The 24,117-nt window shown below is 30.2% G+C and overlaps 4 protein-coding genes across 4 annotated transcripts; 3 read left to right on the top strand and 1 right to left on the bottom strand.

The window, feature by feature from the left end:
• The first annotated feature begins 676 nt into the window (after positions 1 to 676).
• LOC105634117 (EF hand calcium-binding protein family) lies at positions 677 to 1,720 on the top strand. The gene has a single exon (XM_012216910.4). The coding sequence runs from the start codon at positions 915 to 917 to the stop codon at positions 1,500 to 1,502; it is 588 nt and encodes a 195-aa protein (XP_012072300.1). The 5' UTR covers positions 677 to 914; the 3' UTR covers positions 1,503 to 1,720.
• Positions 1,721 to 4,048: 2,328 nt separating this feature from the next.
• Positions 4,049 to 9,248, top strand: LOC105634116 (Rubisco methyltransferase family protein). Its single transcript, XM_012216908.4, has 5 exons — positions 4,049 to 4,516; positions 5,997 to 6,163; positions 7,343 to 7,642; positions 7,729 to 7,992; positions 8,598 to 9,248. The coding sequence occupies exons 1-5, from the start codon at positions 4,183 to 4,185 to the stop codon at positions 8,979 to 8,981; spliced, it is 1,449 nt and encodes a 482-aa protein (XP_012072298.1). The 5' UTR covers positions 4,049 to 4,182; the 3' UTR covers positions 8,982 to 9,248.
• A 1,051-nt stretch (positions 9,249 to 10,299) lies between these two features.
• LOC105634115 (uncharacterized) lies at positions 10,300 to 10,985 on the bottom strand. The gene has a single exon (XM_012216907.4). It carries the CDS (start codon positions 10,753 to 10,755, stop codon positions 10,540 to 10,542), a length of 216 nt encoding a protein of 71 aa, XP_012072297.1. The 5' UTR covers positions 10,756 to 10,985; the 3' UTR covers positions 10,300 to 10,539.
• Positions 10,986 to 21,322: 10,337 nt separating this feature from the next.
• On the top strand, positions 21,323 to 22,749 carry LOC105634114 (nudix hydrolase 18, mitochondrial). Its single transcript, XM_012216906.4, has 5 exons — positions 21,323 to 21,546; positions 21,811 to 21,916; positions 22,021 to 22,104; positions 22,219 to 22,347; positions 22,455 to 22,749. Exons 1-5 carry the CDS (start codon positions 21,470 to 21,472, stop codon positions 22,593 to 22,595), a joined length of 537 nt encoding a protein of 178 aa, XP_012072296.1. The 5' UTR covers positions 21,323 to 21,469; the 3' UTR covers positions 22,596 to 22,749.
• The last annotated feature ends 1,368 nt before the right edge of the window (positions 22,750 to 24,117 follow it).

Genomic DNA, 24,117 nt, shown 5'->3' with positions numbered 1-24,117 from the left:
TGTAATATTATTCATATATATCATCTTTTGCACTAAATATCATTTGAGTTATATTTTTATGGCTGAATATTTTTTGGTGAAACTGATTAAAATGAATATATTTAATTATCTTCAATCTAATTTTTGACACGTCAATACAATTTTGATTTTTATTAAAAAATAAAAATTTTCTCAATTCAATTTGGTTTTGATGAACGCAAAAATAAGCCTAAAATTGAAAAAAAAAATTTAAAATTATCTGAATAAATTTAAATTTCTGTATATTATTCAATTTAATTTGATTTTTATTTTCAAAATCTTTAATTTTGTCAATTTACTCTAATTTAATTGGAAACCGAACCAATTGAGTAGTTATCCCTAATTTTGCAAATTGTACTGTTTCATTTTCATGTTATAAATATGTTACTGTTAGGGGTAAAGTAAGATAGTACATGGAGGTACTATCGAAGGCATTGAACACGCAAAAAGTGAGGAGCATGTGCTAAAAAGATGAAAACTCTAAAGGCCCAATTCCCCTAAAAAGGCAATTAAAAAGGTCAGTGCTAATTTAATTTAATATTTTTTTTTTGAAAAGCATTTAATACAATTTAATAAAAGAAAATTGACATTTGCCAATAATGCGTATTTATTATAATAATTATTATTATGATTACGAACCGATCGTGGCAGCACTATACCTTTAATCCCAAAATACAAACCACAAACAAAACCAAACCAACCATAACAGATGGGTACAGCCCCAACCCATTAACCCCTTTCCATTTTTGTGGTGTAATTATGCCTAAATTCTCTCATTCTGTAACCTCCTTCCAACAGATAAACATGCTATTTCTGTAATTCCATTTCCATACTTATCATTCCATTTCTCATAAATCCCTATCTCTCCCTCCTTACTTGGAAACGCACCTCGAATTATGGGCTTTAAAGCTCTTTTCAACCGCAAGAAATCCAAGAAATCAAGCGATTCTTCGGTCGTTTCACCCGCCGGTTCTCCGCCGGATCCGTTGTCCAGATCGGGATCTCAATCTCTCCGGTTAAAACATCAGACCGATGAGTTACAGCACGTTTTCAACAAATTCGATGCAAATGGTGATGGCAAGATCTCCTCCGCCGAGCTTGGCTCCATTATGGCTAGCCTTGGCCATAAAGCCACAGACGAAGAGCTACGAAAGATGATAATGGAATTTGACGCCGATGGCGATGGATTCATCGATTTTCAAGAGTTCGTTGAGTTGAATACGCAAGGAGTGGATACAAATGAGGCTATGGAGAATTTAAGAGACGCGTTTTCTGTTTATGATATTGATGGAAATGGTTCGATTTCTGCTGAAGAATTGCATAGAGTGATGGGCAGTTTGGGCGAGTCGTGTTCTATTGCAGAGTGCAGGAGGATGATAAGTGGTGTTGATGGTGACGGTGATGGTATGATTGATTTTGAAGAGTTTAAGGTCATGATGACAGTCGGTTCTAGATGGGACACCTCCACCGAAGATCTCAGATGAATCAATTGTTTGGTGGCGGTTGCGGTTGCGGCGGTGCTTCTGCGTTGTGTCTGGTTTCCAAGATCTGATAGGTTCCCTTTTATCACTTATTTTTCTGTCTTCCTTTTTTTGCTTTGTTTTGATTAAGAACTTGTGCATATATATAATTGAATATTGCTGTTGGGTTTCTAACATTATCAAATCCAAAATTTTCAATGAATTTCATATTATTGTTATCATATTTGAGATAAATATTTATTTCACTCCTATAAATTTAATTTTATAAAATATAATGTAATTAAATCAAATTCCATTAATTTAACCCTAATCCCTACTCGGTGTGGTGTTTTGTTCTTGATCTGTGAGGCATTTTGTGTTTTGTAATTTTCTTCAATTAGAAGAACAACATAGAATAGAATTGATGATGTGTTTTATGAAGGATCGCAATAGCTTTTTGCGTAGCATTTATTATTTATAAGCTTTATTTTTATTAATTGCAACGTTACAAAAAACTTTTTATAAACATTGTTTTGGCATTTAGCTTTTGATAATCATATGGTTATTTTTTTCCTCCAAATTCAACTAAGAGTTAATGTGTTTTTTTGTTGTTATTTAAATTAAACAACTATCTTTATATATTTTTAATTTAAATCTCGTTACACCTGATAACTATTAAAATAACTAATATTGAGCAGAACCATACATAAGTCTAGTAATGTAGCATTAATATTTAGACTTTAGAGTATTTGACCGAGGCGTTCAGATTGGATTATAAAATTTTTTATAAAACAAGTGAGAGTTAATAGGAACACCGATTAATTTAACCATCAAAGCAGAAGTCTGAAATAGAATGTCTTGCTGTTCAAAAAATCCAGCATGTCTAATTGATACTCCAATGAAATTGGAGTTTGAGGGAATGGATTTCAAATTTCCAGTCACACGGGAAACACACGCATTCAAAAATGTTGACTTGCTGCTTATTTAAGCAAGTCTACGCCCCATGAGGATTTTATTGCTGCCTGCGCCCTGCAGTGCCTTCTCAAAGAAATGTGTGTCACATCTCGAATAAATATTATTGGGGGATAAAAATGAAAATTCTTCAATTTAACTTTAATTGTATATAGGAACACGGACTTCTCCGCATGATAAGCCACTCGTCTTTGAATGAAATGAACAAACGACAGCTGGGCTGGCTACGTCTCTCTCTCTCTCTCTCTCTCTCTCTCTCTCTCTGTTTATCCTAAACAATATATTAACCCTTGATAGGTATTTGAGTAAATGACAAATTGTTTCTTTCACGTCTTAAATTAATTTGTTTGCCAAAAAAATAATAATAATGTACTGGTCTTTCATTCATGATCACCATAATGTAGACTAATTATTTGAAATCTTCTGTCGATTTTAAAGTATGTATATAAATTGTATGAATTATAAAAATCAACACGTTTTTACAAAACGTATTACAATTTTGTACGAAGGTGTCGTATTCTTAACTTGTGCATTGTTTATTTACTAATTAATAAAAATGAAAAACTGCAAAGTAATCTTTTTTACATAATTAAAAAATTCGTTTCTCATGTTGAAACCAAATTATATTAAGATATTTCATTAAATCGATAAGTAATATTTAAATTAAATCTTTTTACAAAGTATATAAATGATTATTAAGTCATTTAAATTTTAATGTAATCCTGTCTCTTTATATATATTCATTTATTTATAAAAGTTCAAGATGCCAACCTGTTTTCAATTTTTCCATTTTGTTTTCCTTTATAAAACTTTTTAATAATTTTTTTAAATTATAAATTTATAATAACAAATTCCTTTACACTATACAAATTTTTATTAAATTTTTATTTTAATTATTTTGAGACATGTAGATAATTTTTATTTTAAATATATATTATATCATTAAAAATATATCAAATATTTATTTTTCAACAAAATCAAGTTTGATTGATTCAAAAAATATTATCTTAATTATTTAGAAAATTATTGAAAAAGATCAAGAATTAATTTAAAATTTTACTTTTTAAGGAAGTGTTAATATTTTTACATTAAAGTTCTCTTTTAGCTATTAAAAAGAGTTCCTCAAAAATATATTAAAAAATATTTTACCTCCTACTCATAAATTTAACTTTTATATATTTTTTTTATATTCTTTATCTATTAAAAAGAGTTCCTCAAAAATGTCACGGTCTCATATCACGCACCAAAGATCGGATCGTGTGGTTCTTGCTTGGCACACCTTCAAACAAGCCAACCAAAGATATCAATTAGTTATCTTCAAGTTAATAATGAGCGTTATTTTGAGCCCCAGAAACATTTTAACTTAAAAAAATAAAAAATTATTTTATTGAACACGTTAACTTATAAAATTAGACCAATTAAAGAAAACTATTATTCTAAAGTTACACTACCCACATAAAAATTAATACTATTTCACATATAAAATTCAAACACTGTAAAATAATTGTAAAAAAAAAAATATGTAATATTACTAAAATTTATAAAATTGAGATTTGTGATGCTATAAAATCTTTTGCGGAAATTATAGTGATAGATTTGTGCAGTTGGCTTTTTTTTTACCCAATAAACGGCACGTCGTCTCTGGTCCTTTCCTTTGCCTATACGCACGAGACTGTACCGCAAACTTCCGAGCACAAGCGAGCCTTTGCTGTAACAGTTGGCTGCCGCAACAATGGCCGCCTCGAAAATGGTAATAGCCTCTCTAACCCACTGCCGTCCTCTAACATGCGCCGCTACGGCTACTGCTTCTTATCCTGCGCGCTTAGTCCCTCATCCACCAGAGCTCATCAAATGGGTCCGTCGTGAAGGTGGATTCGTGCACCAGGCGGTGAAGATATCGCAAGATGGAACTAACAGTTTTGGTTTGATTGCATCTCAAGCAATTCCAAAGGGGTCTGAGCTTATTGTATTGCCTGATCATATACCATTGAAATTTGGGCCTCTTGATTTCGAGGTTGCAGATGGGGCTACTTCTGCGCTGGTTAATTTGGCTCAAAAAGTCCCTGGTATGCATTTCAGTTTGTTGTGTAATGTGGGTTCTGTTTTAATGGGGTTTTGGTTAATTCATATATCTTCTTCTTCTTCTTCTTCTTCTGTGTAATTGCGAATTCAAATTGGTCCTTCGGGGAGTTTATGTTAATTATTCGCGTGAATTTGCATTAAGTAGGTCTTCTAATCTACCTTGCTTAATTGTAATATTTACAGGTGTTTATCAATTCATTTCATTTTTCACTTTTCTCAAGTTCGGTGAATACTGAATTTTGTTTTAGATATTTATCAATGTAAAATACAGTTTCAGAAATTATAGTCCCTAGCTATTACCACTTGCAAATGTGGATGACGTCATTCATTTGGCTTATGCTTTGTAGCTTAGTTTGAGTTGTTATATTGTCCAGTGGTATTAAAATGCTCAAGCTGCTCTTCTGATGCTAAATAGCTTGATTTTATCATAAGCTGCTTCATTGGTGCATTGGTGAAAGAATGAGCAGCAGTTGATTGACTGAGGACGTGTCTCTGTGAGTTCTGAGTCAATTCCTTGAGCTTAACAAAATGATTAAGGGTTATAAACTAGCATTTAGGGATGTAAGGATGTACACTGAATTAGAATTACCATACCATCTTGGTGCCAATAATTAACAAATGTTTTTTGATATGGCTGAGGAGATGAACTGGCTATTTTTTCATGGTGTTATATGAAAATTCAAATTCTTTACTGATGACAAAGAAAGTGCAAGTAAATAGTTACTCAGATAGGAGATTTCTTGCAGCAATTTTAATTGGCTCAGCTCTTTAGAATCTCATGTAATATGTGAAGCCATAATATTTACACTCTAGTGTCTCTGCTGGGTTAATTCATGTGACTGAGATGCTCGTATGGTTTGTTTAGTACCATTTGCCACTCTATGGCCATTAACTATTTTTTGGAGTTCACCTCCGTAAGATTATTCATATGCCATATACATCAGCTGATTTGAAAGTTGAAACTAGTCATAAAGAATACTATAAATGAAATTCATATCCTTGGAGTTTTTGGAGAATTAAGACAAAAAGATCTTTTGCCAAGAAATCTTGCTTACACCCATACTACCCATTTTGTTTCTGATCTATTTCATAAAGTTGGTGTACTTCTATCTCAATCTTTTTTCTCGTGCATGCGTGCGTGCGATGGCATGTTCAACTTGGATAGCGGTTAAATCATAAGTGATAGGCTTGTGAACCATTTTTTTTTTGCTTTGTTATCTTTCTTTTTCCTTGGGACTTGTTTTGATACACCAAATAAATTGGTTTATATTTACAGCAGTCTTTCTAATGGAAAGTGTTATATCCGTCATATGAATTATGATGGAATGAAATCCTACTCCTGTATAATATCAACATCATGTAGGTTTTCTTTGCTCAATATAGGTTGGTAACTTCATGTGTTGAAAATTAGGCTGTTTACACTTCTGAATATGAGTAAATTGGACATGTGGGAGAATTTGGCAGAGGAACTCTGGGCAATGAAATTGGGTCTCAAGCTTCTGCAAGAAAGAGCAAAGATTGGTTCGTTTTGGTGGCCATACATCAGCAATCTCCCTGAAACATACAGCGTACCGATCTTTTTTCCTGGAGAGGATATAAAGAACTTGCAGTATGCTCCTCTTCTTCACCAGGTATTTCATTTTTTTTTTCTTTAATAAGCACAGAGAAATGGATTTTATATTGGTGGGTAAGAATAAAAAATATTCTTATCCTAACCGAAAACAAAGACAAGCAATCATAAAGACTTTAATAAAAAAATAGCATCCTCTTGATCAGATTGTTTAACACCAGAATCTCAATTATCAAGGCTCCTAAAACATAATGAGGGTTTTCATGAGACTATGCTTTACTTCTATCTAAGCAGCCTCTTAATTATATAGTTCACAAAGTTGCTAACTTCTGCTGCTCCCTCTTAACTTTCTTTTTTTGCTTGTTATAAGTCATGGAAACAACCTATTCGCAAAAAATATAAGGGGCAGGCTGTACTTGATAGACAACTCTCCCCTAACCCTCCTAAGTGGGTAGCTAACAGGAAAGAGTAATTTTAGCCTCTTGTCTGGGTGGACCAAAAAGCAGAAGTCCTAAGTTCTTTGGCAGGGTCTGGAATGTCTCTTCCAGTATCCTTAGCCCTTAGGTCCTATGGTATTTGCTATCCCATAAGCCAACTGATACTACTCTGGACATTACAAGCAATACCATCTACCTTGGAGATGGGAAATAAACCCCTTTATTGGAATGCATTCCTCTGATCAAAAACCTCCCCTTATGTTGAATATATTTATTTGTGGGCTCCATTACTGGACTATAAATAACCATAGGAGAAGAACTGCCCTTCAAAGCCCTCTCGTGACTTTCATTTAATTCCTCCCCTTTCACCTGTTACCTGAATAAGTGGTCTCCTAAACTCTGACTCCTCCTCTGGATACATTCCGAAGTTCATCTGCAATTCATCAATCTGTAATATATCAGTAAACTAACTTGAAAGCCAATATATGTTTCTGAACCAAATTTCCAAGTGGTCAAGGATTCCTGAGAGAAACTAGAAAACCCTGCAAGCCATATGTAGTTATGTACACATCGAGCACAGTTCTATTAATGAAGTCTTATGAAAAGCAGTGATGTAGCATTACCAATCAAGAAAGAAAGATACGTGTATTCTGTTGGGAATTTACCTGAAAATACTGCAGGTTGTGTCGCATTGTTAATTCTCATGTGCAAGCTAGTTGGAGTATTTACACAACTTCATTTGGCCAAAGCCACTTGATTTTCTAGTTAGCTTTGGGTGTAACCACAGTGTCTTCTTGTACCAGGTAAATAAAAGATGCCGGTTTCTTCTTGATTTTGAGAAAGAAGTCAGGCTTACTCTTGAAAATCTGAAACCAAATGATCACCCTTATGGTGGCCAGCATGTGGATGCATCCTCACTTGGATGGGCAATGTCTGCAGTCTCATCTAGGGCATTCCGTTTGTTTGGAAAAAAGCTTCCAGATGGAACCCATATTGATGTTCCCATGATGCTTCCTCTCATTGACATGTGCAACCATAGTTTCAATCCAAATGCAAAAATTTTGCAAGAACAAGATCCAGGGAATGCTAAAATGCTTATAAAGGCAGGGTTTTCTTTTTGTTCTATTCTTTGATAGATTGTATTCTCTTTTGAAGAGAAGAGACATCTCATTTGCTTTCCGTCAAACAGGTTGTGACGGAAGAACCAATTAAAGAAGAAGATCATTTACTACTTAATTATGGATGTTTAAACAATGATCTTTTATTATTGGATTATGGATTTGTGATACCTTCAAATCCTTATGACTGCATTGAGCTCAAATATGACGGTGCTCTTCTAGATGCTGCAAGTATGGCCGCTGGAGTAGCTTCACCTAACTTCTCTTCAGCAGCTCCATGGCAACAACAGATCCTATCGCAGCTAAACTTAGACAGAGAAAATTCTACCCTTAAGGTATATGTTACTCTGCTAATAATCTATTCTTTTTCAGTTTTTCACTATTCATTTTATAAATATAAGGTGACAAATCCTTCTTTATGTTTATATATAAGTTGAAGTAAGGTTTAATTATTATTCCTCAGCTTTCTCAAATTCAGATAATATATATATTTATATATACATACTTCTTTCTATTTATTTTCTATACTGAGCAGCTTAATACTATAATCAGCAATCTTTAAGCTGTCATCCCAAAGTATCCTCCAACTCTGTGTTTAATGGTTGGATGAAAGATTAATCTCTTTAGGGCTGGGAAGCGATTAGATTTCTTCCCATATGGTTGTGAGGCAGGATTCTTTATACTATTGAGTGGATAATTCTCTTTATGTTGTCTCAAAGTTGAGTATTTTGATGACAATTAATCCTTCCTGGCCTTTGCCTCATTAGATTTTCAAAATGGAAATTGAAATGATCAGTAGCTTGAACTATAATTCATGTCTAGGATCACCTTTGAGCAGTAAGCTGGTAGTGGTAATATCCATCATTCATACTGATACTGATAATACTATCCAAAATATCTTTAATGTTCATATTTTGTCTCTTTTATCTTGTTGTAACAGGTAACAATAGGAGGTGAAGAACTGATAGAGGGACGCCTATTGGCAGCTCTAAGAGTACTGCTCACAACTGACAAGGAAGCAGTGCAAAAGCATGATTTGGACACACTAAAATCCTTATCAGCCAATGCTCCTCTAGGAATTGCAAATGAAATAGCTGCATTTCGTACCATTATTGCACTTTGTGTGATTGCATTGGAACACTTCCCTACCAAAATAATGGATGATGAGTCTCTATTGAAACAGGGTGTTTCAGCTTCAACTGAATTGGCCATCCAATTCAGAATCCAGAAGAAATCTGTAATTATAGATACAATGAGAGATCTCACCAGGAGGGTAAAGTCACTGCTTTCGAAGAACACGACCACAGCTCAAACTCAAGGTTGAGTTTGATGGTGGGGATGTCCTTTACACTATGATTTGTTTCACTCTTGTTGGTTTTATGGTTCCAATATTGTCATGTCTGTTGCCATTGCTACCCTTCACTTAGAAAATTTTGAATGGTCAGATACTTCTAGTGTTAGCCAAATTGATATGAGAATTTCATAATAGTGATCTTGTTGAAACACAAATGAAGGCATCAATCTGCATGCCGTTCTGCTGATATATTGTGTAGCAATTTTTGTTTCTTTTGTTAAGCATTATATTTATTTATTTGTTAGTGTTAGTTAAATCTGTTGTAACTTCCAGTAGGATTCAGGTTGGAGAGAAAAGGGCTAATTGTTATATGATCCCTAGATTTTGCTTAAATCCACTAGTAAGACCTAATTGTAAAATATCAGAAGTACCCCCTAAAATTAACGCACAGTCTGTATAGTTTGGTGAAATATACTAGTAAGGATCTTAATTTTCATAATTTGCACCATTTGCAATTATCTTTGACAGTGATTTTGATATTTCACAACCACTTAACAAAAACAAAATTTGACCATTGAACCTTATAGTGTAACATAATTATGTAAGGTTTAAACATAGTAATTTTAAAATTTGTCCTTTACTAATATATTTGACAAAAATCTAGAGACCATATGATAATTACTTCAAAGTACAAACATGGTGAAGAAGAAGGGATAAAAAAAAAAAAAAAAAAGATTGACGTTTTTCTTCATGTCAGGGGAAAGTTGCTGAGATACTTTGTGTTTAACCTGCTAATCTCGAATCACTTCAAAAATTGAAATAAATTGCTTCCGTTGCCAAATCATTATTTAAGCATGCCCATATATTGCTGACTACTGATATTTTGCCACAACTACATTGCTTCTTTATACAAAATTCAAACTAAAAGTATTGTTCTAATACTTTTTGAATTTTCTTTTATTTTTTCAGTAAAAATTCTCTTTTTGAACATTTGAAATTGCAACCTGCCTCTTGATTGGCAGGTGTTAGAGATTCAAATCTTGATTCCCTCTCTGGCTCTCTCTCTCTATCTTAAAGGGCAAAAACTTCTACAATCATTTTTTTTGTTAATCCATATCAATACAGAATTCTAATGAACAAGAATTGGCAATTATGATTAAAAGATATTCTCAATACACTTGTGATTTTTCTGGTGCTAAATAGTAAATAAATAAATAAATAAATATTTTATGATTCCTTCCATGAGAAAGAAACAGAGCTTTTGCCTGGTCTATTCTTCTGATTATGTTCTTTAATATGGAGATTGGAAATTAACCCAAAAAGGATAGAAAAAAAAAAAAGAGAAACGTAAAAAGGTAAAATCTTTCATCATATCCTCAATTTTCTACTCCTTCCTTCATTAAAGATATGTACAACTGCACCAAAACCTCAAAAACAGAGCAAAGTAGAAAAGCAGGGGACAAGAAGGCAAAAAACAGAGCAACTATGAAAAACCAAGACAAAAGAAAAAAAAATCTAAAACCTGAAAATTAAGAGTAGAAAATTCACCATACAACTAGATATTCCATCAATAACTATAAAACTACCATTAATTGCCTACAGAGATGGGTCTCTCTGCTAAGCCCAGAGGAGAACGAGATCTTTCTCCGCTAATCTTGCAAATAACACGTCTCATCTCTGTTTGCTTCAACGATGGATGCTTTATCTTTTCGAATTCTTGCTTGATTTTAATTACTTGATTATGAATTGGAACACCCACATATTCACTGCTCTGTTTCTCGTTCTTGATTTGCTCTTTCTCCATTTCTTGAAAACTAAAAAGATATCACACTTCAGGCTCTGTGCAACTGCTTATGGTTAATGATTGATGAAGAGAGGCTTTAAAGAAATGTTAAAACATCAAACATATATATATATGGGAAAAAATTAAAAGAAAGAAAAAGACACGTTTTGGTTGTGAAGAAGGTAAGCGGTAGAGACACTTGACAAGGAGGTTAAGGGCATTGAAGTTGCTACCATTTGTGTCCGTCTTTTATACCGTGCAAGTAAACAAATTATATAATGAGATTTTATACCAGAATTGTCTTTTTCTTTTTAAATTTCAGATTTGCTTAATATTCTTTCGTTTTTTCTACATTTGGAGTCAAAGAAAAGAATGGGTGGCTGGTTGGCTGGCCAACTGCTTTCTTTCTGTACACATTAAACAAAATACACATTCCTTAATTTGACTGGTCTCTTCTCTCAATTATATTTATGTAAAGAAAATAAATCTTGGATCCATCAAAGTCTTAGGAATTTGCAAATAAGGCTCTTTGGACTTTACTTATTTTGTAATTAGGAAATATTATTATTATTTCTTGAAAATGAAATTAAAATTTTCCATTTATAGTAGGAAATGTGCATGTTAATAGATAAATATATTTCCAATGGAAATAACATAACAGAATAATAGTTAAATTGTCCATTTGTTAGGAAAATACATTGCATTTAATCGTTATTTCAATAATACAATCTATTTAAACAATAAACATGGCTAACCCAGCCTCTAATTATCCATTGTGAATTGAATCAAATGGTGTGAATATGCATATATATCCTTCCTTTTACGTGTTGTTCTTTTTTTTTTTTAAAAAAAAAAAAAGAAAATTAACATATAAAATACAGTATAATTATCATAATGTCCTTTAAATAGACGAAAAATACTTATTTACACTTGCCAAACCAATAACTAATTGCTCCGGATTCAATCCCTCTCAGTTTCCATTAAATTTTTAATTTCTATTAACATGTTTTTCTATCCTTAATGGACTGGACAATCAAAATTAATTTTACAGTCCGCTTGAATCAAAATATTATCAAGTCTATTAACCGGTGCAAATTTATAATATATTTTTTATATATAAAATATATTTAATGGGAAAATTTTGCCACTTTAGAAGTATTTACTATTGTTATTATTTTATTTATTTATTTATTGGGGATGTGTCCTAAATGTAATGCATTTGTTAAAAGCAAAACCGAAGTGTAAAATTTAGAAATAAAATGAAAACGTGTTAAATCTTTCTACGACAATATATAACAAAAAAGGAATTAAGGGTTTGTATGTGTATGTGTTAAACATGGTTCATTCCATGACCTAAAGCTTAACTTCACATTTCCTTGACCTCATCTAGATCTCTACTTAATCTAATTGAGTGTGAAACTAATAAAATAGAGAAACCCAAAAACTTAATGCTTTAAAATATCAACTAAATCTATAGGAAAAGGAAAAGAATTAGAAATTTCATTAATAAATTCAATTCTCTGACTTTTTTTTTAGAATAAATCAAATTAGAAATTTTATCAGGAGTAAACTGTGTATAAATATATGATACACATCAATATATTTCTATATTTTTATATATGAAATCCAATAATAAACCACTTATACAAAGAAAAAAAAAAAAACACAATCTTAATTTGAAGTATCTGATCGAGTTGATCGAGTTGATGAGGCATAATATTATAAGCGATTGCTTGCTTCACTTGGTGGTTATTTATGGCTACTGTTTGATTTTATAGTTTTAGTATAAGTCCGATTTGAGCAATTTTAAATTTCTTTCTTCTATTAGAGAGGATATCAGCATTTTTTCTGCATAACTGTTTAAATAACAAAATACCTCTATACAATATCACCATAACGGTTACACCAGTAACTCAAAACTAGATTTGAGAATAAAATTCGATATATGAGCAACAATACAACCAAAAATTCAATTCTCGACTTTGATTAAGTAATAATTGCAGATTTTTATCTTGATTTTGCTTCCGCTTTTAAAAATATAAAATATTAATTATATTATATGCTTCGAGTTTAATACATATGATATTAATATTTTTCTGAAATGTTAACAAATAAAATTATGTTGTTAACTTATATAAGACTCAAGTGATCTCGTCTAATTGTCGTTCTGGTCTATATTACAGAGATATCCTTGTAATTAGAAGCAATTAAGTAAAATAGGCTCAAATTTTCGAAAAGATGAACTTGATTACTTTTGAATTCTGTCTAATCACTAGCGGCAACCGTCAAAGATTGTACTTATCTCTACAAAATTTGAAGACTAGCGCCGTTTAGGCTAACTTTATTACGTTTATGTTGGCCACGTGGTTTCATTTGACTGGACTCAATTGGACTAAGCAAAGTTAAACTTATCAACGTGTTCGTTATGACGTATTTAGTAGGTTATGCGGTTAGGGCTGCTTTCTGGTGCTGGTCGGTTTCGCCAGCAATCTTATTCTTCTGCGTTACGTCTTGCCACGTGGCACTCTTCCATTTGCTTCTCCATTCCATTTGACTCATTTTAATTAAAGCTTTTCCGTTCTAAAACTATAAAATGATTTCATAAATAATAATTTTTTTTTTTACTATTTATATATAAATAAATGATTTTTCTAAACGGCAGAAATGCGATAGTAAAACAGTGATAATTATTTTGACTGAATTTTGAGGATTAAATAGTAATTTAATCATAAAATTAGAAAAGTGGCGGCCTTATTTTCTTTTCTCCCATTATGGCCCATTTAAAATTTTAAACATCCATACTTATTGATTGATTTTTAAGGAAAATATGCAATCTCTGTCTCCAAAGATTTGAATAATTTTTCAAAATTTCCAAAAATAGCCTCTAAGAATTTGGGATAGTCAAATATTTCCGAAAGTCATATTACATTTGAATTAAATAATTCTATATTTTAATCAACCATTCGGCCATGTCCTTAAAATGTTGAATTCATATTCAACAAGCAGTAAATATGAATTCAAATGACATTATAATGTATATTTACATTTTCTTACATTAATAATACTATCTATACATATGTATGCGCGATAATTGTCTATTTCGATTAGAAACCAAACTGATCAAAATTGAAAATTAAAATTAAAAATTGAACTGAAATCAAATTTTATATAAAACTGAATTGAATCAAATATCAAATATGTCCAATCCATTTAGTTGATTTTTAAATAAAATCAGTTTATTTTTTACAACTGAAATTAAAAATTAAAAATTGGAATAACTTATATATAGTGTGTGTGTTTTATAGGAATGATGTAGAAAGAAACATATGATGACATGTTGATTCTTGATTATACGTCCAAGAAATCATTCAACCGTGCCAAGAAAGTAATTCTTGATTAAAATAGGATAGTTAAGGCCGGCCTTAAAGAAGAATAGAAGGTTTCTTAGCCCGTATAAAGGTGCAATGACACACACAAATATTTGAAAACCAGTTTACCTATTTCTTCTTCAGCTTTGATTTGCATTTTACTTCTTCTCATGCGTGTAATTGAAGCCTCAAAATCCATTTCTTTACAATTTTACTTCTAATGCGTCCTAATGAAGCTTTTCTTTTCTTTTTTAGTAACCCTTTCCTTAATCCTTTTTTTCTTATACCAGAATGAGACATTTTAACTATTAATTGCATTATTTATTAACTATTTTTTTTAAAACAATATAATACGAATGAGATAAAAAATATTACATCCTTTAAATAGATAGATTTCATTTTTTATAAGAATAATTTGAAACATGGTTTAATAATAAAATATTCTTTTTTTTTTGGTCAAAATCTCATTTCTCTCAAAAATATTATTGAGAAATAAATTTGAAAATGGAATATCATATTCTATTAATTGCAAAACAGTTTAATGTTCCTTTCTAGTGCTATGAATATCTAGATAATGTGGAAAAAAAGAAAGAATCAATCATAGAATTATTAGAAAAAATAAAAATAAAATGAGGCCACCATTTGCCAAAGTGTCTTCTCATGGATTTTTCAGAGTACAGTACCGAGTAATGAGATAAGCCCATATCTTAATAGCAACTGGGCCATATCACAAATCTTATCAGTCTGTTCTGATTTTTGTATTTTGAAAATGTTTTAAAATAAATAAATTGCTAATTTTCAAACTTTTATAATTTGGCTTAATGATTAAATTTACTTTTTGCGATTATATCATATGATTAAGACTAAGTTTGCCTGGTCCGCTGGATATGTATCCGGATTAATTGAATAAATAAATTTCGAATACTGAATAGTTAAAGTAAAAAAAAAAAGAAAAAAAAAAAATCAAGAAACAATAATTCATAAGACGATGTAAAATCACTATTCCTTGTGCTGATGATGCTTGGAATTGTTGCATAGAGAGAGGTATATTTCCTCATTTGTCATGTAGTGGTTTTGGATCGATTCTAGAAGATCTTGAGTTAATTAATATATTAAAACAAACCTTATGGTGGATAAAAGAAGGTTCTTTCTTTGAATTAATTAGCAAACCTTTTAATATATTAAAACAAGGTGGGCAAAAGAAGCAGCTACATGCTTTGAAAACTTAACTACAGAGGAGAAAATTATTGATGTTTAGGTTTGTCATTTAGAGGCGCACATGAATCATAATTTGTCAACTGACTGAAGCTTCTTTCTTTGGTTCTTTTTCCTTTCCTTATTTAGAATGTTCTGCCATACACATACGCTGAAGGAGGAGAAAGAGAAGCTGAAAAGGGGGGCGAATACAGAGAGCAAGAGTTGCTGTATAGCCCATTGGAAATGGCAGCGCCAAGCCAATTAATACTGTAAAATCAAAGGAACATTCAAATGTATTGACATCGATATGTAGTTATTTGATCCAAAGAGTGGTTATCTTCTACAAATTCAATTCCGTAAAATGATGCAAAAATGAGTCATTAGCTGTCCATTATCTTCCCTATGACATATTTGGTGACTCACTGACTCGGATTTTAATCGTTTTACGAGCTTCTTTTTACTTGACATTACTGTGTACTATAATATACTATTCCTGGTAATTCTAAAGTAGCATGCAGAGGATAAAATGATAAAAAGACATCGAGATTGATGGTCACGTTCTATACGGACATCTGTGCTTTGATTTATAAGTGTGTGTTATGATATGGGGAGAAGCATGTCTCTCAAATTAGCGGTTGAAATTAGAGAATTCAGTCCTGTCACTCACAGTGGATTGATTTCGTGCTTTTTTTTTTTCTCCAACTCGAAAATATACTGTAACTTCAGAATTAACACTTATGCCGTTTGATTGCAAGCGGATATCAATTATTGTGACATTAAAATTATCATATTTAAAAAAACTAACTATTAAAATTAAATAATAAATTTTACAGATTGAATTCATATCTAGTTTATGTTGAATCCAAAACAAATATCATATCTTAAGGATCGTATTAGGTACATTAATTTTGAAATATGTCAAAAAAGGTAAAAAAAAAAAAAAAAAAGTAAACCCAGAGGAGTAATTTGTGATTCTATAGTAAAAGTTTTCAAATAGCTAATCATAGAAGAAGATGGACATGGACTACCAAAATGTCTTTCAGTGTTTTTCCAATGAAGTTGAGGCACGCAACTAGCAATTAATATTCCAGCAACAGGCCAAAAGCTCCATAAAGGAAAGCTCTAATCTGGATTTATGACTATTTGGATTTCAATAGTTATCTTATTATCTTGGAATTGGAAATATATATCTTTCTAAAAGGATCGAATCTGGAAAACTTGGGCTCTGCAGAAATTCTTGCACACATGTATATACGACACTTTTTGAAAATAATAAACATAAAATATGCAAATTGAAAGCGTCTTTTGGAAATGCATGCGAAACTTCGCTGATTGAAAGACATTGCAATCTTTTTGTTTAAGACACCAAACATGTAGGCCTTATTTTTGTCTACGCTTAACACTTGTGTTATTCGTATGCTCTATAATAATAATTAAATCTCATAAAAAATATTCCGAATCCGATTAAAAAAAAGCGTCCGTGTATCATAAAAAATTAAATCTCAAATACTAATTTTCAGAATCTCAAATACTAATTTCTCTTATTTATGTTTCAATTTTTAAGATTAACATTTAGTTGATGATTTATAGTTTGGGAATTTTATAATCATGATGAAATTATTTTCTTTTATATTGGACAAGTATAATTAATTTATTTTATATATAATAGAGGTCAATGAAGAATAATTAGTTCAAATAAAACATGTCACATGTTTTTATCTATAAAGTTCTTTTTTTTTTCTTAATGAATCCAATAATTCAGTCCTATAATTAAATTATTCTCATTTTAAAAAATACTTTTCAAATGAACCCTTCTAATAGAAAATAAGCATTCAACAAAACTGGATCAAGAAATTAGATACTCTGGCCAAACTAATTGACGCACCCTAATCTCCAACACAAATAACATTTCTTTAAATATCCCAAAATAATTAATATTTCTTAACCACGCTTTGAGGAAAATTATTTTATTCATCAGATTGATTAATTAATTAAATCTAATTTAGAAAGGAAATTAATAAAACTATTAAATAAAAAAATGCTGTATCGCCTTCAAAGGAAGACTAGTAAGTCTTGTAGTTTGAATCGGTCGGACTCGGGACTCACATGGAGTGGAAAAACGTGCATGGCCCGCCCACTACATGAGAATTTATTCTCTCTTTTTTTGTCTCCTAATTGTTTTATATTCAAACATTAATATATAATTTATATGTAAAAGACTTATAAAAGTTATTCTGTGGACGAATTGATCTTTAACTTTTCTTGGATGCCCTTCGAAGGTTGTTTTCTTTTCTTTATTATTTATCATTATTTTTTTAAAGTAGGCTTAATCATTTATCATTTATATAAATATTGCCATAGGTTATCCAATAAATAAAATAAAATAAAAAAGCCAAAAAATAAATACTTAATCCAATAAAATTGAAATTGTTAATTCATCGATCCAATTTCAATTTTTAAGTTCATTGATGCTTCTATTTGTTTTAATAATAATAAAAAAAAGATAAATATGATTCATCAAAATCAAGTCTCTAAAAAATTGAGATCAGCGGGTTTATAATTAATTCAAAATCAAAATGATAAATTCTGATTTTAATTTCGAGCCACTAAACCCTAATTTATTTTACTCTCATTTTAAATATCGGGGAAAAGAGATTTTATTTGAGACTTTTTTTTCCTAATAAAATTATATATTTACTATCAACCTAATTGTAGAAATGTAATTTAATCTTATTATAGTGATTGCGTTTTTTAATTATATAGAAGGACAATTAATTAAATTGTTTGTCGCTATTATATATATATATATATATATATATATTATTCCAAGTAGAAGACTATAATATAATAATTAACAGCTTAATTTATTTTAGCAGTAATCAGATAATTGCGGGATAGTTAATGAAATCATTTAATTTGTTTTGTTCGGCAAAGATTCAGAAAGGTTAGATAAGATTAAGAACACAATCATTTTTAAAATGAAGTTGATACCATTCTATTTGGCTTTTGCTTTCTCATACTTTTTTTCTTAAATTAATTTTATTTTTATGGATTTCCACTCAAACGCTATATTTTTCTATCAGCTATCTCTCCAAAAAGCTTTTCAAATTTACCTAACATTACATCATTATATTGAGTGATCGTTTATCATATAATATATATAGTCTTATAATCTTATCAAAAACATTTTTATAAATTAATTAAAATATTGAATGATAAGCACAAACTATACTTATAAGTTCAAAAAAGTTCAGCACGAATGAGACTCGAGCTTGAGTCTAATAATATTCAGTTTGAAAGTTCATCGAGTCTTATCGAGCTTTTATATATTAATATACATAATATTTAATTTATGCTTACTCGAATTTAAAATTTTTCAAATAGAATTCGTGATTGAATTGAACTCGAGCTTTCATTAAGCCGAACTCGAGCCTAAAATTATTAAATTCGTCAAATTTCAACTCGGTATGACTCATTTATATCCCTAATTAGATTAAGTAATAAATGTTACTACAGTTAATATTACCTAATAGGATGTAAGGGTTTGTTTAGATGAGGTGAAGGAAAGTTTATTAGAGTAAGGTAAAGTAATGTAAGATATGACAAAGTAAGGTACTGGAATTTTTTATATTTGGAAGATAGATAAAGAAATAAAAGTTTAATAATGTTATTGTCGTGTTGTTTGGTTTAAAAGTGTGAGAAAATAGAAAGTAAGGGTATCATGATAATACCCTCCCAAAAGTAGTTATTTTAAATGTATAAAATTGATTAGAATTATTTTTTTGAAATATTAATTTTATGAATATTAAAATAATTCTTCTTAAATTAAATTTTAATAATATTAAAATAAAAATATCTTAATTAATTGAGAAGAAATATAAAAGCAATTTAGAGATTTAAAAAAATAAATATAGACTATGGAAATAAAAATTTTTAACCATTCCTCCAAAAACCAAACAAAAATACTTCCCTGTCCTTCAAATCTTCTTCCTAAACAATGAATAATAATTTAACCTTAATTTATCTTTAACCTCAAGCTTAAGTGGATAAAAGCTAACTACATATCATTAAGTCATGCTAACTATATATCAAGTTGATATTTTAGGGATAAAAGCTAAAATCTAAAAATTATTAATAGAAAAATATATAATATTACCAAAATTTGCAAATTCAAGTGCATGATAAGTCGTTTTTAAACTTTAGGGTGCTACAAAATTAAAATATGAAAATTCATGGGTGAATTTATATATTCATCCATAATTTTAATGAAACATTCATTTCATGAACTAAGTACATGCACTCTGGGTTATTTTTAAATATTCCCAGAGTACTATTTAAAGAAGTTAAACTCTCATTGATAAGAGATAGAATGTCTCAGCCTTATCTATTAGACTAACTCCACTCCATATATATCTATACCATTTGTTGTTTTTCAGGTTTCCAAAAACAAACAAAACAAGATGTATAAACGATGAGAAATTGCTGTCAAAGGGTTTTCTAAGAAATATTCATATCTCTTGAAGTATGGACCGAATTCGAATTAGATTTAGTGAGTTCTACACTCGAGTAAATTTATAGATATATACGGGCTTTAATAGATATGAAGACGAAAATTTGGTCCGAGTTAAATTGAGTTTATCGTTGACTCGACTTGAACCAAATTTAAAATTAAAATAAATTACTCAAATTCGATATTTTTATCAGGTAAATGGATTAAACAGATACTCAAACCCATGAACAGGTTAAAACTAATTCCATAAAAAATGTGGTTGAGTTGAACATTCATTTACTATTGCAAGAAAACTTGTGTAGATCACCTCTACAGGGAATGGATCATTTGCAACGGGGAAAAGTCTATCATCATAATAAAACACAGCACGCAAAAAATTTACAGAGAAAAGTTAGTCTACGTAAAGCTAATACTATAATTATTACTAACAAATAAACGTATGATGATGCCATAATACTCTTGTTTTCAAATCTAACTTATAGACCAATTGAATTTTATGCCTTTCAGGTTTTTAATATAGTTTCATTTTTCAATGTAATTGGTTCATTTCTTAATTCAAATTGACTAATAATTAAGTAATAATAATATATATAAGTGCGTCCACCCGCACGCTGTGAATGTATCCATTCATTGCACCATAAGCAACGCGTTTAAACTGCTCTACTCTTGCATTAAACATGTGTAAAACAAAAAATCAAACATGATATAATACTGACGGAAATTAATAATAGTACTAAGAAAAACAACAAAAGCTGTATAAAAAACCGGTTTTAAATCCGTTATTATATTTAAAATTACACTTATCTCAATGTAAATTATACATTAATGATAACAGCATTTATCTAATAAAATTTTAAATTTAATGGCTAACAAGATTATTGTATAAACTTAATTTTATAATATATAAATCTTTACACTTTTGATGAAATTGAAAGAATATATTAAATTAAATTAGAGAGGCATGTGGCATGGCGGATGATTCCCATGTGCATATATTAAAAAAAATAAATATTGTTATATTATATAATGTCGTAATGTAAATATTAATAAATGAACAAATAAAAAAATAAATACTGTTGTCAATCTTTCTTTCTAATTCTAACCAATACAAAGGGCGGCAAAGACCATACTCTCACACGTGAGCATGTTCTCCAAAGTCAACTTTCTTCCATTTTCACTTCTCAAAATTACAATAATTATAGATAATAGAGTGTCGACCGTCGACCCACCCGAATCCGTGTGGACTTTGGACCCATCCAACCAACAGAATTAACTCTACGAAACGACATACGAAACTCGCATATCGACAGATCAAACGCGTCCGTTTGACATACAGTTAATTAACACTTAGCCTTTACATCTATATTTTATTATTAATTAATCATATTTTTGAAAGCTGAAGCATCCACGGTGTTAGTTAAAGTCTCTCTCAATATCTATATATAGCTTTTAGTTTTGTTGGCAAGGCCAGCCAGCCACTCTTTTCATCTCCACTTCTCTTAATCAATAACATTCATAATACTACTATTTCTTCTTTATATATTTCTTCTACTTCAATCAATCTCTTTCAAGTTTCACCATAATAATATTGCTTCTGTACTCTTGGCTTTTATTATCCTTTTTATAAACTTAACGATCAAAAAAAGAAAGAAAGAAAGAAATGGCGGCTTGTTTGGTTTCTCGGTCAGGAAGAGAGTTGCAGAGATATGATAATCAGGGCCGTCGCCAAGTTGTAGGGTAAGTATTGATTGGGTTGTTCCATTTCTTGATCTGTTAGGTTTTCTTTCTTTGGTTTTTCATTTCCAAGATCAAGAAAGCGTCGTTTAATTGTGGCCCCCATAAGCTTTGATTCTTCTATGGAGTTTTTTTTTTTGACATTTAGGAATTTTATGAGTGGCCCCCCAGCAGACATCTTGTGCTTTGTCTCTTTCTTTAATTTCCGATTTGAAATAAATAAAAAATATTACTATTTTTAACATATGAAATTTAATTAATTTGCAGATGCATTCCTTATAGATACAAGAATTGTAGTGATGGCTTAATTGGGGATGAAGTAGAAGTTCTTGTCATCACTTCACAGAAAGGTCAAGGAATGATGTTTCCCAAGGTATATATGAGTAATTCTGATTTCCTTTTTAAATTAATTAACAGTAATTTTCTTTCTTTTATCATATTGCATCTTAATTAATCATGAGTTAAATCTATATTTAGGGTGGTTGGGAGCTTGATGAATCTGTAGAAGAAGCAGCTTCTAGAGAGTCTCTTGAAGAGGCTGGAGTTCTTGGACATGTTGAGGTTAGTTTCAATGTCATACTTGTTTATGTTTAATTATTATTATTATAATAATTACTAGTTACAAAGTTTAATTTGTTAAGTAATTAATTAAAATATATATGATGATTATTGCAGGATGAACTGGGCAAATGGAACTTTTTAAGCAAAAGGCATGGCACATTTTATGAAGGGTATATGTTCCCTTTGTTAGTCACTGAGCAACTTGATTTCTGGCCTGAGAAAGATCTCCGGCAAAGAATTTGGGTAAGTGTACTCTTAATTAAACTTTAATTTTCTTTTTTGAGAAATTATATATAGAAACCTAATTATTCTTTGAAATGCGTCCTAAATTTTATATGTTTTGTGTACAGATGACTGTGGAGGAAGCAAGAGATGTTTGTAGGCATTGGTGGATGAAAGAAGCTTTAGACATATTAGTTGAGAGGCTAACATCTATTCAAATGCAACAACCAAAGGAGGAAGACAATGTATTATCATGCTCACTAAGCTAGCTAAGGGAAAGAATATTGAGATTTAAATTATTTCTTTGTACATAATAACATGTTGCTTCTCTAAAGATCTAGTTAGGGCAAGCTGTATGGATCCAAGGCTGATAGTTGTAGAAAAATAGAGAATCAATTAATCATTGTTCTTTTTGCTGCTAAATTATGATTTTTTTTTTTTGCCTTTTTTTTTTTCCTTTTGAATTTTCCACAACTACCTCCACACCCTTTTCGAGTATAAGATTAAGATTAATCTTATTTTAGGACTCGTGGTGTCTTTTTCTGTCCCATCTTATTATAAGTATTTTTCTATAGAATGAAACGGGACTAATTTACAGAGATTATCTACTAACTTCAAGTGTGTTTTACCACTTTACTACTTTGAGTTACAAATTATGGATATGATTTTTTTGGCCTTTTTTGTTTGTAATTGGTGATCAAACCACAAAAAGGCAAGCTAAAAAGAAATTCTAAAATTTAAAGATCATTTACCTTAAAATAAGCATATATATATATATATATATATATATATAGACTTCACATTAATTTCTTACCGTTCTTTGAAAATATTTTGTTTGCCATTGCTAATACAATGTTTTGTTAATTACGATGCCCTGCATGATTCAAGAAAACAAAGCTTTATCTTCTTGCTGCTGTATGTATTAGTTTATTTATATATCAGGATAGTAACTTAATTATGCAGTTCTAAGACTGTCGTTTTCTACATGTATGTGTATATATATATACACACTAAAAATAAAGGCAAGAACATATTCTTCTGATAAATTTGGAAAAATGGATAAAATTCTAAATTGAATTCCCATCAATTAATCCATTTGCTTGAGGCATAGATTCTTCTAATTTCCACTTTTTAGTGCTTTTTAGCCAAACCCTGAAAATATTTGACTTTTTTTTTTAACTTATCTATAAGGAAAAAAAATCCAATAAAAAAAAAAAAATCATTTCTTTGGTTTTATGAACTCTTTGGTGCCTCCAACCAAATTTTTTGATATAAATTGTCTCCAGCGTAGAAGCATATATAGCACAGTAGGTATATGTCAATCATATCCTTTTGTTTGCAACCACAACCGCGTACTGCACTTTCACCAGACAGTTTTATCCATTTACAATCACATGCTGCCAACGCTACATGTTATTATAGGTAGTTGTAACATCAATTTATTCTGTTAATTAATTAATGAGAAATCATTTTGATTTGAAAATTATTGTTTCTAAAATTTATTTTGACATTGAAAATTAACTTTAACGTATATTCATCAATTGAATCTAACTGCAATTATTCGCATATATAATAAAATATGATACTATTCACATGTATTTATCAACTAAATTGATCCACGTTATCATATAGGTTAACTGCAATCGCTTACCTATATAATAAAATATAAAATTTATATATTAGATATGCGTTACGTCGTTGATAAACTCGTATAGAATTTGAAAGTGACAAGCATAACTTACAAGTTGGCGAAAGAGAAAATCAACAACTTGATCATTATGAAGGATTGAA

The sequence above is a fragment of the Jatropha curcas genome, chromosome 11, assembly GCF_041381405.1.
Source record: "Jatropha curcas cultivar XTBG-Jc1 chromosome 11, XTBG_Jcur_1.0, whole genome shotgun sequence".
NCBI classification, from domain to species: domain Eukaryota; kingdom Viridiplantae; phylum Streptophyta; class Magnoliopsida; order Malpighiales; family Euphorbiaceae; genus Jatropha; species Jatropha curcas.
Note: the sequence above shows the minus strand (reverse complement) of the source record. Positions and strands in the feature narration are given on the sequence as shown.